General features: G+C 52.9%; 2 protein-coding genes across 2 annotated transcripts; both read right to left on the minus strand.

The window, feature by feature from the left end:
* Nucleotides 1-5314: 5314 nt before the first annotated feature.
* LOC104407853 (receptor-transporting protein 4-like) lies at nt 5315-7106 on the minus strand. The gene is made up of 4 exons (XM_010017241.1): nt 6961-7106; nt 5805-5865; nt 5539-5719; nt 5315-5352 (listed from the first exon to the last, which is right to left on the minus strand). Exons 1-4 carry the CDS (start codon nt 7104-7106, stop codon nt 5315-5317), a joined length of 426 nt encoding a protein of 141 aa, XP_010015543.1.
* Nucleotides 7107-16096: 8990 nt separating this feature from the next.
* PDCD1 (programmed cell death 1) lies at nt 16097-21173 on the minus strand. Its single transcript, XM_010017242.1, has 5 exons — nt 21065-21173; nt 18955-19299; nt 17785-17940; nt 17143-17177; nt 16097-16315 (listed from the first exon to the last, which is right to left on the minus strand). The coding sequence occupies exons 1-5, from the start codon at nt 21171-21173 to the stop codon at nt 16097-16099; spliced, it is 864 nt and encodes a 287-aa protein (XP_010015544.1).
* Nucleotides 21174-21640: the final 467 nt, after the last annotated feature.

Raw genomic sequence — 21640 nt, forward strand, 5'->3', positions numbered from 1 at the left:
CGCACGCCAGGCCTTTGCCAGCACTCCACATCTTTTGTTTTGCTAGGTCCCGCATCCCTTTCCTTGCACTCCTAGGAAATGCTTGCTAGGAAGCTGGAGGAAAGGAGAGAAGGTCAAGGTCTCAGCCGGCATCCTCAGCTTGTGCTGCCCATCTGCAAACCTCACCCACACTCCTGGGGAGCCTCCCTCCAAGCCAGGACAAAGGCACAGTGATGAAGGCAGCATTTTCCTGCCACCAAAGCTTTGGGCTGTGCAGAGAATTGTCCCCACACCCAGGCTCTCCAGCCAGATCTTCCCATCAGACACAGCTGCAGGAGCTACAGAGGCTACAGACAGTGCAGAAAACCCAACTGGGCAGGGTTGGATCTCATAGGTCCCCCACACTGTGTAACACTTTTTCTGTGCAAGGAAGGAGTAATGAGACAGCTCTGAGGGTTTGCTATTATTTTTATTTGCAAACAAACATCCCTGCCCATGGCATCTCAGGTGATGTCGACCTGGCCCCAGGGACGTGAGGAAGTATCCACATTAGCCCTAAACTTCAGCTATGGCTGCCAAGACAACACCAGCTCATATGGGCTACCCTTATCCCACCATGTGGGATGGATGTCCCACAGAGACACAAGGACAGGGAGCGGGGTTTGGATTCACTGTAACACACACCTCCATCCACTAGAACTTCTCTAACCCTCTATCATCTCAAGCCCTCTCCAGTCTTCCTCCAGTCTAGCTCTTGGAATGGTTTCCAGCCACAGCAGTCCTCCTAAGGAAAGTTTTCCAACACACAAGACAAGCATTACATCTGTTCTACATAAGCAATGCTTATTTTCAGCAGAATCATTTCAGACAAAATGTCCTTCCTGTAATTTCACCTTTTGAGGGTCCTGGGTAGTCCTGCATGGCAGTGCATTCATTCTTGCAAGAACTTTATCCCTTTTAACTGCTTTTAAGGCCATTGGTTTGGCTGATTTACAGGTTACTGATGGTATTCAGTGTTTGTTTATGAATCTACTGGCCTATTGCAGGTGTCCAAGTCATTCTAGACTGACCCCAACTCACCTATCACACCAGAAGTATTCATATCTCCCCTATCACACCAGAAATATTCATATATTCCCAGCCTCTCTCCATGGTCTATAAAACAAGTAAACCCCACCAAGGAACAAGGTCAGGTGAGCTGACTTTCATTCAGTGAGGACAATCTCCTTCACTTGCCAGCAAAGCTTTCCTATAGCTGTAACCAACATGCAAAATTGCCTGCTGTCTTCTCTGCATGCCTGTAGCCTTTTTGGACCTGTCCTCCTCCACATCCTTTGGTATTGCCATGCAATGAAAGAGACAACAGTGAATGATCCACTCAGCCATTTTGTAAAGCATGCAGAGGAGCACAAGGCCTAAGGAAGATTAAACTTGGAGACACACTAAGAACTGTACTCTTGGCTATGTCATGTAACTGCAAGGTATTTTTATATATACAAATATATATATATGTCTTTTTTGATACTACGTTCTGTAAAATATCCGATGTCACGTAAGGATGGTTCTGTGTAACCTTCATCCTGAGAGCAAAATAAAACTTTGATATGTACTGAATTTGTGCCCTGAGGCTTTTATTCCAAGAGGAATATGGTCGATGTTGTTTGCTAGTCCCTGCCACATGCGCCTGTGCTCCCAGGGGGATTCTCACACTGTCCCTTGCCCTGACGGCTGTTCAGCCATGGCCCACACAGCTTCATGGACTGAGACAGGCCCCGACCATCCAGGAATACAAATTGCAAAAGCTGGCAGAAGATGAGATTCTGCCCTTCAATTATTTATAATCTTAGCACTTCACTGAAGATAGGGGCAGTGGCAGGAGGAGAGTGCAGCAACGTGTTTGCTGGGAATAGCAATTAAATCTGGGTTAAGCTGACATACAGAAAAAATAACAAGCATGTTAGTTTTGCTTTAAAAAGGGTGCAGAATCAGCCCATCCACACTAGATGTTGGATTGAGAGAGAGCATCTTCATAGCACAGACTCTGCAGCAGGCAGATGGGAGCTGAGACAGGGACACAGCTCTGCAGGACATCTCTGCATCACAGGCTGTGAAAATCCAGCTTGAAACCGTGGGCACTGTTTTCTACCATGTGTTTGGGTACATACACATATGTGTATGAAAGATGGGTTATTGATCCCTATTTTCCTACAGCACAGAACTGAAATAGCAGCACTGGGCTCCTCTGAGTTGACTGCACAGAGAAGGGTGATGGGTCTGGCTCGCTTACTCATGGGTCTGCTAACATGTCCAGAGACATCCAAGGGATGAAGGGGAGGAGAGAGAAACGTCAAGATCAGGGCATGTTTCCCTGAGCATTAAACCACCAACTGTAGGATCTGAGCCTAGACAGCTCCAAGGCAAGTTAAAAACTATTGCTGCACTATAATAGATCAGTCATAATACAGACTCTTCTGTGCCTCCCGTCAATAGCTCTGCCGGGAAAACCCCAAAGCAACCCAGCCCTCATCCCCAGCTCACCAAACTGCTGTGGTGCGAATGCAAATCCCTCCTGCCCTGCAGTCACTGCGGCTGGCTGCAGGCAGCGCTGGGAAACGTCACCAGAGGAGAGAAGCAAGAGCAAAAACCACCATTTGCATTTGCTGGCACCTCGCAACCTGCCAGAGTGGTGAGAGCTTCTCTCCAGGGAGACAGGCGTGGAGAAAGCCATTTATCAGGCTGGCTGCAGTGAAGGGTCAGCAAAACGCCCCTTGGTGAGGTTTGCCTCTCCCTGGCTAGATGTGAAGGCCAGGCATGAGCCGAGAGTTGGCTGCAGCACAGCCCAACCTGAGATGGACCAGGGGAGACAGCTGAGGGACAAGCCCAGGATCCATGGGGAGAGAGAGCATCCTTCATCCTTCAGCCCTGGAAATGGGCTTACTGTCCCCACTTTAGCTGAGGCGCTGGCCACCATTCACCATCCTAAGGGGCTGAGCCATCAGGGTTTGCTCTGGGGTCCAAAAGTGCCAAGAGCCACAAAAAGCAGCACTTTGAGGGAGGGCATTTTACTAAGAAACAAGTAGGAGATGGGCACAACTGCATGTTGCGCCCATCAGAGGGGCATCCTGGAAGGACCCCAAAAATGAAAGTGTGGTTGAGAACTACACACGAGGGGATGAAGACTGCATGATGGAGGAGACATACATGCACAACATGAAGAGACAAGCAGGCAAACTGGCAGCAGCAGGGCGGGGTCCAGGGGAAAAGCAGCATATATATGCAAGGCCACACGTGGGGGAGCACATGGCGTGTGCAGAGGGCATTGCAGGGAATGACTCTGCCATTGTAAAAGAGCAGAAAGACTCAAGCAATAAAATAAGTACCCCTACAGGGCTGTGGTCTCCTACCAGAGCTGCCTTCCCAGGCAGAGGCGAGAGAGTTCCCCCTCAGCAGCAGGGTGGCTGGAGAGGCTGCAGCCAGCCAGACATGATGACTGGGGCTGGGAAAACCTCAGCATGGAAAGGAGAGGGCTATGGGCAGCGGCAGCAAGAAACTTTGCCGTGTCTCTGCTTCATGACATAATGCCGGCAAGGAGAGGGCAGGCTGCTCCCAGCGCAGAAAGCCACACAAGAGGGCAGGGTGCTGGTCCAGGCTGCCCGATCAGCCTCCTTCACCACAGCAAAGCCACTCAGACACAGCCACCCCAAGCAAGGAGAGACCTGCTCCAGAAAGACAGGTCCATTCAGACACGAGACCCTCTGGCTCCCAAGCACTCCCTCAGCCACTGTTCCCATGCCAAAAATGGTCTGGAGATCACTGATATTCACTCCAAGGGGGACAGGTGATGCTGACTCTCCTTCCTGAGGAAGTCCCTGATGGTGGCGCCACGCTGGTCCCCAGCCCTGCTGCCGTGGCACCACTGTCCCCCAGGAAGAGCTGGGGTTCTGTAAAGGTTTGAGACCCCGTGCTTTGCATCATGTGTGCACCTCCAGTGCTCTGAGACGGGAAAATCACAGTGAGAGACCATTCCACCCACAGACCAGGACTGTAACCACGTAGAAAATTGTATGGGGGGACCACGCTAGAGGGAAACAGCTGGGCACAGGGATGGCAGGGAGGGTATCCCCCATCTGGGGAATGCTGGCGTGTCCCAGCGCTGGCGGTCACTGGTCTCAGTGCTTCCACTGCAGTGCCGGAGATCTCGCAGCTCCACCTGCTGGCTTCCTGGCCAGGGCTGCAGGGGCTGCAGGGGAGGTAGGGCGCTGGGGAAGAGGAGAGTTGGTGGGATAAGCAGGACAGAATGCTTAAGAAACAAAACCTACACGGCCCCTGGATCACACAGGGTTTTCTTGTTTCTTCTATTATTTTAACCAATAGCCTGCAGGTTGTATATATGAAAATTAAGGAGAAACACCAGCAAAAAAACAAACCCACGGTGAGCAGTGTAAAGGCTTGATGCTGTGCAAGCTGCACTGGTGATGCTGGGTTTGGTTGTTGCTTTTCCTTCAGCCCATCTCTATTCCATTAACTCAGCCATGAAATCTTTTTCTACCATGTCCATCTTCATCATTGTCAAAGTCGGGCATCCACGAGTTCTCTGGTAAACCTGTTCAGTGTCTCACCATCCTCACAGTAATATCTAATATAAATCTACTTTTTTTCAGTTTAAAAACATTACCCCCCGTCCTTCCATGATACTCCCTAATAAAGAGTCCCCTTGTAAAAGCTCAGCACCCAGATGTTTCTGGAGGATGAAGCAATCTCCTGACCTCTGGTGACACCCAGGATGCACAGGACCAGGGCAGATGCTGTGTACATAGCTCACAGGAGGCAGTGCCAGTGACCATGGGCACCAGCTCCCCATGACTTTGCTGCAGACCTCGAGCTCCAGGTGCCCCTAAGCTCCTAAGGCAGGGGAGAATGGGAATGTGCTTCCCTGGAAGCTGACACCAGGAGGTGAGTAAAGGCAGCCCTCAGCTTCCCTCCGAGCTGCTCACAAGTACCTAAAAAAGGCTTTGGAGAAATTAAAAAGCACAAATACATCCTTGGACTGAGGAGAAAAGGCTTGTTTTATTCCTGCAAGTACACTTGTCCTTTGCATGGGGCAGCTGAGGGTCGTCCTTATGCAAAATGTCCCATAAGAAACCATCAAACCCACCAGGCTTCCCAAGACTGTGCGATGAGGTGCCTGGCTGAGGCACCCCACTGTGCACCCATGCTCCCAGGAGCTGGGGAAGCCTCAATATGCCACAAATGAGGACTGACCTTGGGTACTCAATTTTCCAGGCACTCCAGCAACTCCCTAGCAACCACCCCAGTTCCTCTCTGCAAGCTCCCACTACTTGTAGGTGAAATAAAACAGGACAAAGAGGAGCACTGCCAGAACACAGACCAAGGAGCTGCCGATCCAGCAACAGCATTTCCAGGAGAAGCTGCTGTTGAAGCATGTGGGGTGGTGGGTTGGGGTTGCATAAGGCCTCATAAGAGCATGATGGGTCCTGGCCTTGTGTGCATCCATCAAGGGCTTCCAGGCGTCCGACGCCAGGGCCAGCTGTGACTCACTGCAAATGCCGAGCTGGCAGCCCTCGCAGTGGGCGCTGTCATGCAGCCCTGTCACCAGTACATCCACCACAACTTCCAGGAGGTCAGAGGGCTGAATGCGCACATGGTAGAAATACTTGAGGATTTTTAGCACCAGGTTGTGCAGAAGCCTCTCCACAGTCTCCAGGCTGAATTCAGGCTCCTACAGCTGGGGGCCAGGGCACCACCTGCAAGCCTGGCAGAAGGCTCGCCATACACACCATGCCCCAGCCCTGGCACTAGTGCATATGGAACAGGACATGAACTTTGGCCGAAGACCACTCCTGAAAGTACTGGGAGCACTGAAACCTGACAGGGCACAGAAGAGGTCAGCTAATGCTAGGTTCCCTGTGCTGAGCCAGCGGCTTCCCACCCAGTCAGCAGGGACCAGGGCAGCCAAGTCTGATGGATTCATTTCGCTCATGCAAGCTTTACACTGACCTGTGTTCCCCCTAACAGCATGATGCCACTCTGGGGAGTTCAACACAGATGTGAGCTCAGGACTGGCCCAAGCATTAAAGATCTTAGGAGCCAGGATGACTGGTGGCACCATCCTGGTCCCCTTTGTTAGCTCATCATGGCCCCACTGCCAGGAGCAGGGGTCCTTGGGGTGGGAAGCATCAGTGCCCTGGTCTACCTGGGGCTCCAGCCGCTCACCCATGCCAGCTCATCACATCTCAGCGGAAAGCCAACATTAATTTCAGGGCCGGGGAAGTAACAAAAAGAAGACAAATAGAAGGAAGGTGTGGGTGGAGCCTGCAGGGCAGGTGAGGAGATGTCTTGAGGAATCAAAAGGTGTGCAACCCACAACGCTTTGTCTTGCACCATCTGTGTGGGGGCTGCAGTCAAGGTCTCTGTTTGCTGCCACCTGGGCAGGGTGGCTGGTTGATGCCCAGGGTCCTGCCTAGGGTGGAAATGGTTGGGATAGAGCCTCTCATCAGCAATGCAGATCTCTCTGCTGTGCGACCTTGCAGCCTGGTGTGGGTGCAGGGGCTGCTGATGCATCGCCCCATGTCCCAACAGACAGAGGCTTCCCCATCCTCATCCTCTGGGTGCAAACCCAGATTTGGTTCAAGTGTGGTATAACTACCTCTGCTCACTGGAGGAGCTCTTTGTATCTTGACACCAACATGGAGAAACTGGCCAAATACCAGTTGCCCCTTGGCCTTGTGGAGCTTCTGCTCTCTCCTCCCCTCCAATTACCATGATTTTTCCAGTTTGGCAATAACCCACCAAGCTTGGAACAAAAGGGGACAACCCCTCCCAGCGTCACCCACCTCCAAACTGCCCCTTTTGTATAAAAAGCTTTTCCTACAAGCAAACTTTGAGAAAGGGAAAGGTCTGCCATGGCAGCCCATTGTCCCTGGTCCTGCTCCAACAGGGACTGAGCCAGCAGCCCCCTACCTCCCAGGAGCACGGCCCTGCACAAACTCCTTCCAGCCAGTCTTGAGGACATGCACCTGCAGGGTATCATCCTTCTGAAGCGTCCATGGCTCTGTTAAGCATTTATCTGCAATCTTCTCTGCAAAAATGTCCTGCCAGGTCCTCATGGTCCCACCTGGAGCTGGGGAAGAGGCAGTGACCAAGCCTGTGGTTCAAGCTTGCAGCTTCTGAGTACTAATACATGCATGCAACAGTCTTTTCCCCAAACATATCCTCTTTGAACATCATATTTGTGCTTGGAGAGGAGAACCTTTGCTCCCACGTGAGCAGCAACACCCCATCCTGATCCCTGCGTCAACAGGCTCTGCTGACACTACACCACATCTTGACCAGATGAAATGTCCTCCAAAGCAAGGACAAAAGAGGGTTTCACAAAGCCCCACACACAAACTCCCACCCCCACTGAAGCTGCGCACTCATGATGCTGCTCTGTCTATATGTAGGCACAGAGGCTGAAAGAAAATCCCCTGCCAGGCTGCCCGTGCCTATCTCTATCATGGCAGTGGGGGTGAACCAGCTGAGATTGTGCCCAGAATAGGAATAATAGAAATGAAACCCACTGAAAACACAGGACTTGACGGCTTTACCTCTCTCAAGAGCTGCCACCAAATACAGGCTGTTTTTAACACCTTTTAGTCAACTTGAGCAGGAAAAGGCCTGACATGAAACTGCAGGGTGGAAAGTTGGGGAGGATAGTAACACACATAAAACTGAAAAAGGCGAGGTGTGCTCTGAGCTGGGAGCACCAGGGCTGCCTGCAGCCCTCTGCCCTCCAGCTTACCGCTCAGGTCCCCCAGGACATCCCATGGAGAGCAATGCAAGACAAGGAGCAGGTTAGATAAGATGCCAAATGATAACTGCTCTTGAGTTGGAGGAAGATCTGCCGCTTGATAAGGCAAGCTCAGCTTGCCATGAAAATTGAGAGCAGCCCTACAGGGAAAGACTTGGGGGAACTAGTGGGTAAGAAGCTGAACATGAGCTGGCACTGTGTACACTCGCAGCCCAGAAAGCCAACCATATGCTGGGCTGCATCAAAACGAGTGTGGTCAGCAGGTCGAAAGAGGTGATTCTGCCCCTCTGTTCTGCTCTGGTGAGACTCTACCTGGAGTCTTGTATACAGTTCTGGAGGAAAGACATGGACCTGTTGGAGAGGAACCGGAGGACAGCCACAAAAATTGTCAGGGGGCTGGAGCACCTCTCCTGTGAAGACAGGCTGAGAAAGCTGGGCTTGTTCAGCCTGGAGAAGGCTCCAGGGAGACCTTATTGAGGCCTTTCAGTACTTAAAGGGGGCTTATGAGAAAGATGGGGACAAACTTTTTAGCAGGGCCTGTAGCAATAGGACAAGGAGTAATGGTTTTAAACTAAAAGAGGGTAGATTTAGGCTAGATATAGGGAAGAAAATTTCTACAATGAGGGCAGTGAAACACTGGCACGAGTTGCCTAAGGAAGTTGTGAATGCTCTAACCCTGGAAACTTTCAAGGTCATGCTGGATGGGGCTCTAAACAACCTGATCTAGCTGAAGATGTCCCTGCTCACTGCAGTGGGAGTGGACTAGATGACCTTAAAGGCCCATTCCAACCCAGGCTGTTCTGTGATTCTATAAAGCCGAGACATCTAGCATGACGCTTTCAGAGACCATCCTATGCACAGAAAAGGCACGAAACTCCAAAAAATGCCTAGTCTTGGAAAAATGTGCCAGGTGACTGCTGAGGATGAAGCCACCATGGAAAGTTATGGCAGTCCCTCATGTTGAGTGTCCAGAGCACCACTCAGGCTCCCAGAAGCAGGGAGAGTTTAAAGCAAAAACTGTAGGATATTAAAGTCTGCAGCAGGACAGACGTCTGTTTAAAGATGGGTATAAGGATCTGTGAATCAGGCTTAAAATACTTCACATTGCCTTCAAATAAAGCCTGTCCCTGTGGCAGCTCTTCTGGCTTAACACCCTAAAAGCCTGGGAGCCCCAGACAGCAGGGACAGTGGCTGGTCCTGCCGTGGAGCTGGCTGAGGAGGTGGGATTGCTGAGGATGCAGGTGACAGTACCTGTGTCCACATGAGAGTGGCATGGTGACTGCCAGCAGCAGGCGATAGTGGTTGTGAGGTCTTGAGAGGCACCAGTACATCAGGCTCATCCTCCAGATCCCAAGAGGGAGGCAGGCAATGAACATAGGTCCCAGCAACCACAGGTTGGCAGGAAGCTTCTGGTTATTGCTGCTGGAAGGGAAAACCCTGCAGCATCTGCACATCCCCTTGGGCCCCTCTGTGTTAGGGGCTGAGATTTACTCTGGGCAGGGGGGATTAAATGCAGGAAAAAGTTGAAGGTTTTGACATCTCCCCTTTACTTCTAGGGCAGCCACACGTGTTGAACACCTAAAGCTGTCTCAAGGAGGAGAAGCAGCCCTCTCTCCTAGCACTCTCTTACTCACCCAAACAAACAGATCACTTCATCTGGGGAATCTGCAGTTTCAGCCCAGCTTTTCCTTCCAGAGGCTACTGCCACAGGGCAGAAGGATGCTCCCCATGGAGCAGGCACCACTCCCCACACTGCCCATCCCAGGGGGCAAAATGCTGCCCCTCAGGCACACTGCTCAACAGGGGTCCGGTGGCATCCCTAGTGTGGGGACAGGTCCCTGCCTCCATTCCAGTTGTGATGGAAACCAGTCCCCCCTTACATCATGGGAACACAGCTCAGATCACGACTCACGATGTGCCAAGGCCTCGCAGTCATCTCTGAGACTGGTGCTGGTCCCGCTATTTAAGCCTTTGACTCGCTTTTACTAAAGGGACTTTCCCAGAACCACCCACGGAGCTGAAAGTGCTTTTATGTCCTGTTCCACTTCACACACATCTCCCGGCGCTGCCCAAGCACCTCGCCGCCTACTGGCACCCGCCTGGAAACAAAAGCTGCTCCTGCAGGTCTCCCCACAGCCCGGCACGGACCAGGGAAAAGCCGTGTCATAGCCCCAGCGCGCTGACAGTGGGCTGGACAGACTCTGCCAGAGACAGATCCTCTCCATATCAGCATGTTGGTTGTGGCTGCTCCGTAGGGTGCCTGCAGGAGACAAACACAAGATGCAGCCCAGGTGGTAATTTCCCTGCTGCTTTTGCACTGCCTGAAATGATTTTTGACTTCAGCTCCCACCCCTGGGTGCGCTGCCTGTGTGAGAGGAGGCAGGTTTCCCAAAGTTCTTTCTGCCATCCGAGCAACAGGGTGTAACTCTGAACACTTCTCTGCCTTTCACTGTTTGCTTCGTACTGGGGCTTTTCTCCCGTTCTGAAGACCTCCCTCATCTCTTCCTGCACTACACACGCCCAATACTTTTCCATCAGTCATTCTTTCAGGGCATTTTTGCTCTTTTCTCTAGGTCATCAGGGTGAATTTGATTTCTAACCCTTCTCCCAGATGGCCCCTACACCCTCCCTCAATAGTGTGTTGCCTTCATTTGAGCCATGCTTCCCCAGAAAAACCCTGTTTGATATGCCTGCTGTCACATGCTAGTAATAACTGCTCATGGCGTACAGCTCATGTGGGTAGCCATCCACCCACAGTGGTAGAATTTCCCATTTCCCCTATTTGCTTATAAGAATGTCATGTAAGGCAGCATGGAGATAGCATCGCTCCTGCTTTCCCTGCAGTACCCAGCCCTAATGAAGAGAAAATGAGATTGGTTTGACACAACATGTTCCTGCTAAACCTGTGTTCTCAGCCCCAGCACTGCCCTCTCAGTGTTTACTGCTTGGTGTCCTTACTAATTTGCTCCAGTGGTTTTCTGGGTACCGAGGCAGGCTGACTCATCTAGAGTTTCTCAGGTTCTTTTTTTTCTCCTTTCTTGAAGCAGCCAGTGAATGGGGCATCTGTATCCTCCTGGGACACAGCTCCATGACAGCTCTCTGTACCCCTGTCCCCCTCCAACCTTGCCACTGTTGATGGTGAATGGTGGTCACTCCATCACAGTGAAACCCACTGCCTCTAGGGGCAAGTGATGGCTGTAGGTTCCCTTCCAGGCTGGACTGTCTTCAGTCAAGCCTTTGGAGTAGGGGGTTCCACTTTTCTCAGGATGGATTTGAGGCAAAGGACATCAGGTCCTTTGGAAATAGGGATATGCCCAAGCTGATCTGTAGAGAGGATTCATTGCCCCATTGCCCTGAACTTCTGGGGTGGAGGGGGATGCTGGGGAATGGGGAGAGATTTAAGGAAGGAGGTAGATGTGAAGATGTGTGCAGGTACCACCCCACATGGCCTCTTGGGCCTCACAATGGCCCGTCCAGGCATCAGGAGAAAGCTCAGCCCCTTCCAACAAGGCTCTGCCATGGGTGGTGGGTTTGGCCTTTAGGGCAGTGGGATGGGCAGGGCCGGACAGAAGCCCCGCACCAGCATCTGGCCTGCTGGCACCACCACATCCCACCAAAGGGAGCAGCATATCCCACCAAAAAGAGGAAGAGAGAGAAGGAGAAACCCTGGAGCTGATTCAAAGCAAAACTAAAGAAAGCAAAATGAGGGTGGCAGGAGGAAATGCGAGTGTTCTGTCAGCCTACAGCAGGCTTGGCAACAGGGTGAGGCTATTAGTGGGACAGGACAGAGGAGACGCAGTGGGCCTGGACCCTTGAGGACACACCAGGGCTGTGCAAGCTGGCATGGTTAGGGGTCCAGGCAACCTGTCCAGTAGCCCACAGATCATGCTATTAACCCGGAAGCCAAATACTGCAGTACCTCCAGCCCAACCTCTCCGAAGCTGAAACACAGCTGAGACCTCCCAGTGACCAGGAGAGTGCTTACTTGTAAGTGACCTTACTGCCACATAACCTGGCTGCCCCTTCTCCTCCCCACCCCAGCATCTGCAATGTCCCATTTTGCAGGAATAATGCTTTGCTGCTCCATGGCATAGCTCTCTTTGAAGACGCTGCTGCCAGCAGCCCATCTGCCTGCCCAGTTCTCTGGTTTTGGGGCTCAGGTTTCTTTAAGGTATGCTTGCTCACATGTTGTTCCCAATCACCTATAATCAAGGCTAGGGTATATAATGAACCAGGTTGGTTTTCAAGCATCTGTATAGGGGGGTTGCTCATTTAGGAATAGTAGCTTGGGCATGCTGAAGTCACACCTCCAGCTTTCTGCAGATACTGACAGGGATCAGCTCCCTGAGGTCTTCCACCAGGATCTGACCCTTCCCCAACACCAGGACCCCAGCATGGGATGGGGGATGAGCTCTGCTCTCTGGAGTTTGCAGCTCAGGTATCATGCCAGGGAGCTGGCAAAGCATTTTGGTACTGGCAGTGGTGGCAGTGCTGGGTGTCTGCAGTTAGAAGCAGCTGCTCTAACTGCCAGACCAGAGCATGCAGGAAACACAGCAGCTTTGGTGCCTGCAGCCACCTGCTCAGCTGCACCCTGGTTCTGCTATGGGAGGAGATGCTGCACATGGATGACACCCCACCCATGTGTAGTATCACACCCTTTGGGTGTGGTGTGTCTGCGGAGATGTGCATGCATTTGGTACATGGTAACTATGCACATCTGGGGGTGTGCATGCAAATTTGCATGGGGAGTTGTGTATGCACTTTTGTGTTCATTTGTGTGTGCTTTCACATCAGGATCCATGGCCAGGCTGGAGATGCTCACTCTGGGGTGATATAGAGAAAAAATAAGTGGAACCTTCCAGTTTGGCTGCTGTGTGCTTGTGAGAACAAAGCATGGGGAAAGAGGCTGTCAGGAGCACCCTCTGTCACTCACATCATGATACTGGGAGGAATGAGGTGAGCAGATACAAACCTATGCCCTCTCCCTTCTGGCCTTTCAGGAGTCATTTCCAATGATGGCACATCCTGAGAGCACGGAAGAGTCAGATCCAGGTGCTATTTAATTTTACAGGGCCTTGTTGTTCTCCTGCTTGCACTGCTGTAAGCCTCAGGCTTCCCAAAATGGGATGCTGAGGGCAAGGGTGGGGCCCTGCTCTTACTCTGTGGGATGCCGATGGCCCTGTGCACAGGAATTAGCCCCCACAGCTGCGATGCCACAGGGAACGGGATCAAACAACATAGCCAGATGGTGGGGTCTGCCTATCTGCCCTGCAGCAAACCTCCAGTCTAAAGCAAGGACCATTGAAACCCTGCCACCCATGCCCCTCCACAGGCAGCAAAGCAGCTGCAGTGGAAAGGATCTACCCTAAAACCATACCAAGCCCATCAAAGCCCAGACTCTTCTAGGTGCAGGCACAAAAAGCCAAAGGACTATGAGGGTAGTGAAGCACTGGAACAGGTTGTCCAAAGAAATGGTGAATGCTCCATCCCTGGTGGTATTCAAGGCAAGGTTGGACAGAGCCTTAGGCAACACAGTCTAGTATGAGGTGTCCCTGCCCATAGCAGGGGGGTTGGAACTAGATGATCTTAAGGTCCTTTCCAGCCCAAACCAATTTATGATTCTATGACTTTAGGGTGTTAGTTCAGCTCCCCCAGACAACCTGATGCAAACTTTAGCATCCTAAGTGTAAATGAGTTTAGTCTCTACTTAATTTGGAGTGGAGAAAAGGGGCATAAACCTTCCAACTGTCACAAATAGCAGGCAGCCAGCTGGTATGGGTGCAGTGGTGGGCAAAAGCAGCAGGGCTCTGATATGGAGGGGGAAGGAGAGATGTGAGATGGTAGCGCTAGGAAAGCCAGAACGGGGGACCTCTCAGGATGAGAAGCAAAACAGCCTCCTCCAGATCCTGCAAGTGGCTCCAGGAAGACTGAGCTGTTATCCCCATGCTGGAGTGAGAGTCAAAATCATGGGTGGCTGCTCTCCTGGGTTGCATGGAAAGACAAGAGCAGCTCCTGAACAAGAATGTGCTTGACTCCCTGTCCCCAGGCAGGATGCTGAGGCAGTCTGTCATCCATCTCAGGATACTACTTGGTTCAGGGTCTTTAAACCTGCATCCCACCCAGAGCTCATCCCAGCCCTGTTCCTGCTCTGGCTTGCACAGCCAGTGGCATGTTCAGTGCAGGAGAGTGTCACTTGGGTCTCTGCCAGCACCCTGTCCTCCAGACAGGGATGCGAGAGGCGTGACTTCAGCATGCCCAAGCTACTATTCCTAAATGATCAAACCCCCTATACAGATGCTTGAAAACCCTGTCCTCCAGACAGGGATGCAAGATGGTGTCAGGCAGCCTAAAGCACCCCTACCACTCACTCTAAGCATCCCTGGGCCCCAGCCTTCTCCCTGCAAGGGGCAGATTGCAGCCAGTCTGCTGGGGGGCCACAAGGGCACAGACACTGCTGTGGGCTGGGTGCTCTCCCTTCTCAAATGGCAGTGGGAGATGCTTTTGCTAGTCCTCCATTGGCTTGGGAGCAGACCACCATCCACCAAGAGGGCAAGGGACCCAGCCCTGACTGCTCCTGGAGGAGCCACAGCTGCAGCCAGGGGTGCATGAAGGGCTGAAGACCCAGCACCTCTGCTGCCTGAGAGGCAGGATGGAAAATATGAAGCAGGACCCATCCTTTCGTTGGTGTCGCCTCTGACAGGAAAGCCCAAAGCAAAACTGCTGACTGAGCTCTTGCTTCTCAGCTGCTGCAGCTGCCTCCTGCCTTGGTTTTCTGGGTGAGCCGAGCCTGGCTGGCCACTGCAGGTCTCTGCCAGAGCCATCAGGGCAAGGAGTGGGGTTGCTGCTTGCAGAAAACCCTGACAGGCTGAGCCAGGCACTGGCATGAATGAATGCTGTGGGAGTTACTGGGAGCCTTCAGTGGCACTGGTTATCAAGGGGGGCCACCATATCCACCGTCTTGCCCTGAGGAAGGGTGAAATCCATCCCACATGGATGTTTGTCCTGTCTGGTCCCCTCTGGAGGCTTCTTGGGAACTTTCCAGCTCCCTGCAGGGGACGCACTGCCTGTCATGTCTCACCACTTCCCTCAGCACCCAGGCTGGCTGCACTGGTTTTATGGGGAATAAAGGAAAATGAAACCTGCTGACAGTGCTGCTAAAATGTGAGATGCAAGTGACCCTTCTCTGGGTTTTGTGGTCTTGCAGCAGGTCTCTGCTGCCTCCAAACCTACACTTTACCAGGGTTTCTCCCCTCTCAAGCAGTGTCACTTCTTTCTGTTCTGGTTTCTGGCAGGCAGCATGGCCCCAGCATTGCTTTCAAGAGGGAAAATGGAGCAGGAAAGCTGCATGGAGTACCATGCTGTAAGCTTTGCCCTGGCTGATGGCAGCCAGGCCCCTAGCACAGGTAGGGATGATCATCCCTAATGAGCTGTGCAAGTGCCCCCAGGTGAGCCTGGTAAGGGAGGACTTCATTTGCAGCTGCACCCCAGTGACCAGCTCAGACAGGGGCAAGAGGAAAAAAAGTGGCAGCTTCTCTGCGTTATAAAGAGCAGCTTGTGTATGGCACTGAGAGGCCTAGGAACCACAACAGATGCTACTGCCTCCTGGCTCTTGCCTGCATGCTGCCAAGAGATGTTACTCGGCTGCCCGCATGCCTGCCATCACAAGGTAACAGAGTCCCCTAATATGAAACCCTTTATTTACCCCCAGGGCCAAATCTGCCTCCCACCTGCTGGAGGGAGGGACACAGGTGTAGATTTTCCCCCCTTGCAGAGGAGGGAAGTGCCTGGAGGCAGGAGGAGAACCAGCTGCCTGCTTCCCAAGGGCTTCTTTAAATAGCTGTACACAAGGCAGTCTCTGCTCTGGTTTCCTGTGTGCAGCATCTCCCAGGCTCTGCTCCAGCTTTGGCCTCCAGCATTTCCTCCTTGCAGTCATGCTTGGGTCAGACCTGGGTGAGGGAAGCAGCATGTCCACTCCAGAGAACACCAGGTAGAGGCAGAAAAATTGAGGTATGATGTAAATCACCTTTGGGACAGATCCATTGGCATCACTGCTCCACCACAGCCTGTCCTCCCTGCCCTGAACGAAGAGGTGGCATGAGGAGCCCTGCAGGGACCTTCCATGTCTCCTGGCACCCACGCCATGGTCTCACGACAGGCAGGACTTGTCTAATGTCAAGCCCAGCAGTGGCACCTCTCACTCCAGTCCTGGCACACTGGGCTTCTCCCAACTACAACTTGTGGTGGGAGCGAGAGGCCAGGGCAGCCTATCCCTGCCTGCACCCCTCAAGCAAGGAGGGACCCCAGGCCTCAGCAGGGCTGGAACTGCAGCTGCCACATCTTCTTGTCTGGGTGTTTCTTCCCCCGCTCTGGTGTGACAGGTTTCTCCTCCGGGAAGATGATGGTGGCATATTCAGTGTGGTCAACTGGTGAGGTCTCAGGGGGGACCTGGATATGCTGGTCCCGCTGAAACTCCAGCACACCATAGTCCACAGTGGACACGGACACCACAGGGGGCTTCTCTTCCTCCTGCAAGGAAATCCCATTGGGGTGATTCATCATCTGGAGGTACCTGCCATCCCCAGCACAAACCCTCTTATTACAGCAAGTGCCAAAACCAGCTCTGAAGCATTCCAGGAGGGCAAGAGCAATACAAAGAAGAAAGGCACACAGACCTGTGATAGCAATTGCCCAGTGAAACTGGGCCATGAGCCTTGGGGTCACTGCTGAAGCCATGTGATTTCAGCTCTCTGCCTTTGCAGGCAGGTTAGGGTTGCTGCTTACCCAGTCATGGAAGGCTGGGTTGTGCTAGGAGCCCTTTTCCCACCTCTCTGAGCTGACACGGGATGCATGAGGAGACCATGGGGCTGAGTTTGCTCAGCCCAGAGAGACAGGGAGCAAAGGGGACCTACTCACTGCCTTCAGCTATCTAATGGGGTTGGAGAGAAGATGGAGCCAGAGTCCTCATGGAGGTGCCTGGCAAAAAGAAGAGAGGAAACAGATGCTAGCTGCAGCCAAATAAATTTTAGCTTAATGTACTGGGGAGAGGGAGGGAGCAACGCACATTTCCTCCCATTTTCTACAGCAACACAATCCATTGTTAAAGATAAGCCTGCTTTGAGCAAGGGTTGAACTAGTGAGGTCTCATCCTATCCCAGACAGTTACTTTAATTTTGGATGGGCTGTGCTGCAGGTGCAGAAAAGCAGTTGTAGCTGTGCAGAAAAGATCAAGCAGCATCAGAAAAGACAGAAGAAGCAAGAAGCCTGTAAAGGGCTGATAAAGGGAGGCCCTGCATGCCAGCAATGGCATGATGCTCCTCTGCAGCACGGCAGGGCATCTGAGACAGAAAACTCACCACTGGGCTGTTTTCACTTCGTGGTTTCTGTACACCTACGAAGTAACACGTTTGGTTAGAAGATGCTTGTGTGACAAGTCAGTGTGACCATCTAGGGCTGATCCAGTCCCTGTGTCTTATGAGAGCACTGGACACCACAATCATTGCACCACGCTTCCTCCTCCCCTCAGGGTCTAATACACTGAACATTACAATGACAAGTGAGATATCAGCCCAGGGTTTAATTGGGATTAGTGGGGTACAATTCCTCAGGGGTCCCCTCTGGGAAAGCTCCACAGGTGCCCACAGCAGGGAGATGATGAAAGTGCCAGAGGTGCCTGGGCAAGGTGTATGGAAGGGACTCATACGGCAATAACACACCAGACTAATGAGTAGTGCAGAGCCACACCATGTGGTCTGGGGGCTTTATGAAGGGCAAGCAGGGCCCAAAGCACCCTTCTCCCCTAGTCATGGAGATACCTGTCCCATGGGGACATGCCACAGCTGAGTTTAGCACATTGAACCAGTCCATGTACCCCAGGGAGCTGCAGGCATCTGGCTGCCTCCAGGTCCCAGCTGGGTTTGCTGGATGAGCATCACCCATCAGGTCCCCTGCCAGAACCCAGCCCCTCAGCACAGCATGGCCTCTGCGGGGGATCGTACCTCCTCTCCTGTTCATGATGGTGAGGTAGCCGAAGATCAGCAGCACAACCACCCCAACCAGCAACAGGATCCCCAGGAGCATGGCCTTGATATAGTCTGGGGGGTTGCTTTCCTCCATCTCGGGCTCATCAGTAGCATTCACCTTCTCAGAGGCTGCTGCAATAGCCACCCATAAAAGTGGGAACAAGACAGCAGGTCAGGAGTGTAAAATGGGCTCTTATAGTCCTTGTGAAAGGCAACCGGGGAACATGGGGGCTGTTCTCTGAAACAGCTTGGTCCCAGGCAGACTGCTACAGCCTCGCCATCCCTCCAGAGGCCCTGAATTTAGGATGACATGGCGGATGTTTTGGCCGTGTCCCATTCCTTCCCATTATAGGTGGTGAGACCTGGGGTGCAGGGGGTCAGGGCACTGCTCTGCACCCACAGGCAGTCCTACAGCATGACTCCCTGCCTGGCAGAGCCCATAAGAGGACTCGGCTTCCACAAGCTTACCCACTGCTACCATGTGCTCAGGCCAGCACAGCATCAGCTCACATTGGGAACAGATGTTGTGAAAGACAGTGACTTCTGCTGTGTTTCCCCTTTTTATAAAAGGTCACCTTCAGTTTCACAAAGCCCCCATTCTGACAAGCAAGAGCATGGCAGATCTTGTTGCAAAATCAGTCTCCCACGCCATGGAGCTACGACACCCTCCCAGGGCATGGTTTTGCAACAACAGTATCTACACCAACACTAGCTGCTTGAGGGGTCTCAGGTCTGGTCACCATCCCAAACACAATCCCTATCCCCAGAAGAGCTGTTCAGGTGTGAAGGCAGCTCCCTACACTGGTCTCCTGCCTCCATCTGTGGGAGAGAGCAGCTTCCTATGTTCGTCTATTGCTACCATCCATGAGTCAGGAGTCGCTCCACTCCACAACATCATAGGGGACAGCCCAGCAGACTGGAGCTCTCTGGCCTCAGGACTAGATCCAGCCGCAGTGTGGATATGGAAGGAGAGTCTATCTCCCTGGGCCTCAACCCTGCATGCAAAGATGAGGGGAAAGGACAGAGCTGTGCTCCTCTGATCCACAGCAGGTCCTCCCCTACCAGAGTAGTGTCTGCCTTATGCCCTGGGCCTATAGCATGCCTGAAAGCACCATAGGTCCCCATCAGCTCAGTCCCCAGGCTGACCTGTGACCACCAACTGGGACCTATTGCTCTCCATCACTTTATCAGGTTCAAAGAAGGTGATCAGTCCACAGAAGTAGGAGCCTGAGTCGTTCTGGTGGAGGTTCAGGATCTCAATCTTGAAGGCAGGAGTATGGTTGGTGAGCAGGTACTTCTCTGTCTTCATCTGGCGGTTGATCTGGCTGATCTGGGGGTTGATCTCAGCGATTTTTTGGGCTTGGCTATGGTTGGTCTCCTTGTACCAGTTGAGGCTGTACTCTGAGCTGGAGTCGTTCTCCATGGAGATATTGCAGAAGAAGGTGGCTGAGCCACCTGCAGGGAGAGTTAACATTGCTGGGAAGAAGGTCACTGTTTGGGAGAGACGAAATAAGACACAGACATGGTTACAGCAGGCACAGGTCTCAGAAACAGCTGTACTCCCTGCTGGGAACCAGGGATGCAGGGCCAGTCTGCGGCATCACTCTGGATCTCAGGGAGATACATCAGCCCTTGTCTCTTCCCTCCTGAGTCTGTGCCTGCCAGCTGAAAAAGGATCCTTGGGTAGTAACTGTACCAAGAAGTGGTTTCAGCAGAGCAAGTTGTGCTCCGGGCCACCTAAAATTAACCCTGAATACCTGTACCAGGGAAAACAGTTGGGTGTTGTATTATTTTTAGATCTATACTGTGTGTTAATGTCTGAGTCATCCTCCCTCCAGCTGGTGCTGCCTCTGAAAGCGAGCAGAGGGACCCCCGGGACTCAGTACTGGGCTGGGGCAGTACCCTGTGGTGCAGCCCATTGTGTGCCCAGCTGCCTGTGGGGTGCTCCAGCTCTGCCCACTGCTCTGTGCTGGGACACAGCATGGGCTGACCAGGGCACCGTATTTGCCATCTCCAGCCCTAGACCATCTGAAAGGGCAGAGAAACCTGGAGCTTACAATAACCATCCCTTCCCAGCTCCCCACATGTACGTGAGCAGCCAGCCAGCCAGCTACACCAGGGGGTCCTGACCTGGCTTGCAAGCTGCTCCCAGCACAGAGCCATCACCGCCACCTCCCTGGCCCTTAGCACCAGCCCTTGCTGCTCTGCCACATTTCCCTGTCTGTGAACTCAGTGGATTCATCCCCTCCAGGCAGCAGGGATGCCACGAACATGGGCCAGGCTCACAAGGTCCCAGCTCAGCCAGCTCCATCCAGCAGGATAAGGCAGCTGCTGCATTAACTTTGGCTTAGAGCAATAAAAAGCAGGAAGAAGCATTTTTCACATGGGTTATCTGACCAAGCGATTCAAACTGCCACTGGTTTGAAAAGTCCCTGCTGTTAAGAAGTTTATCTTCTCTTTTCAGAAACAGCCACTGACAGCTAGGTGCCCACACTGAGAGATGTAGTTTTTGTAGTGTTCTGAGTTTCTTGCATTTAACAGAAAATATTCTGCAGGTTTGGGTCTTTACTTCCTAACCAGTGCCACTGCCAACAATGAGAGAAGAAGCACTTAGAGGACTTCTGAAAGCAGAGGTTGGATTTACATGTTTCCCTGCATCCTCTCAGCACAGGAAGCAACATCTGCTCCCAGACCTGCACCCACCCTTGAGGCAGAAAACACCCGAAGTGACCACAGAGAGAGATGGTCTGGGAGGAGGTGGGGACATGGTTTCATCAGGGCTTTTGCTTGCTCTGCCCAGACTTACTCCTTCCCCTCTGCCTCCTTTTCCTCCCTGATTTCGTCCTAAGCAAAAGCACATGCAGGACCCTGGCTCCCTCAGGGTCAAATCTAAACCAGGAGGCACAGCCTGAAACTGTGAGAGCCAGAGCAGAAAACCCCAAACCTGGCATGGTGCTGGCAAACCCAGAGGCTCAACATCAAACCCCAGCCACAGCCAATTGTGCCCACAGCACATCTCTGGTGCTGGCACCACAGGCTGGCAACCTGTCCCCTTCTCCATCTTTTAACCTTGCTTCTGCCCCAAGCATCATCACCATTCCGCTTGCTTGAGCCGCATGTACCCAAAAGGTTTGGGTTTTCTGCCTCCTTGATGCCAGGGCTATTTTTAACTACAAAGCTCCCAGCCCATAGACATTTTCCACTGGCTGCGAATGACATAGGCTGTGTCGCAAGCACACCATGCTCCAGTACCTACCCCGGCGGCAGCCAGCCAGCATGGGGCCGCAGCAGAGCAGGACACTGCAGAGCCTGGTCAGGGCCACCTCCACGCTGCCCCACGTCGTCTTCGAGGTAACCAGAGCCATGGCGAGCCAGTCAGTCCCCTGCCCGGGCAGATCTGCTGTGCCGTGCCACCCCGGCTCTTCTCTGTGCTTCCTTCCCCACAGCAGCAGCTTGTTCTCTGACGTGCGCAGCAGGAGCTGGGGTGGAAATGAAACGTGCCCATCTCTGCCACAGAGGGAAACCCATCTGTCTCCCGCCCCCAGCTTCCTCCCCTTGGAGGCAGGGATCAGCTGAGCCAGCCCTGGCCCCTTCCCCTCCCCATGCGCTCCCACACAGGCACCCAGCCATGAAGCAGTGGGGACAGGCACGTCTGAGCCTGCACCCTTCTGGGGGAAAGCTCCCAGGGTTGAAGCAGGCAGCGACCACAGGGGACATCCTCAGCTCCAGCCTGGCCCATAAGTCAAAGAGCTGTCTTGGGTTGCCAGGCATCCATGGGTGCTCACACCAGGTGCCCATGGCAGGGGGGGGGCCGGGGGGACGTATGGCACCG

This window comes from Nestor notabilis, unplaced genomic scaffold (genome assembly GCF_000696875.1).
Source record: "Nestor notabilis isolate BGI_N333 unplaced genomic scaffold, ASM69687v1 scaffold11136, whole genome shotgun sequence".
Classification (NCBI taxonomy): Eukaryota; Metazoa; Chordata; class Aves; order Psittaciformes; family Psittacidae; genus Nestor; species Nestor notabilis.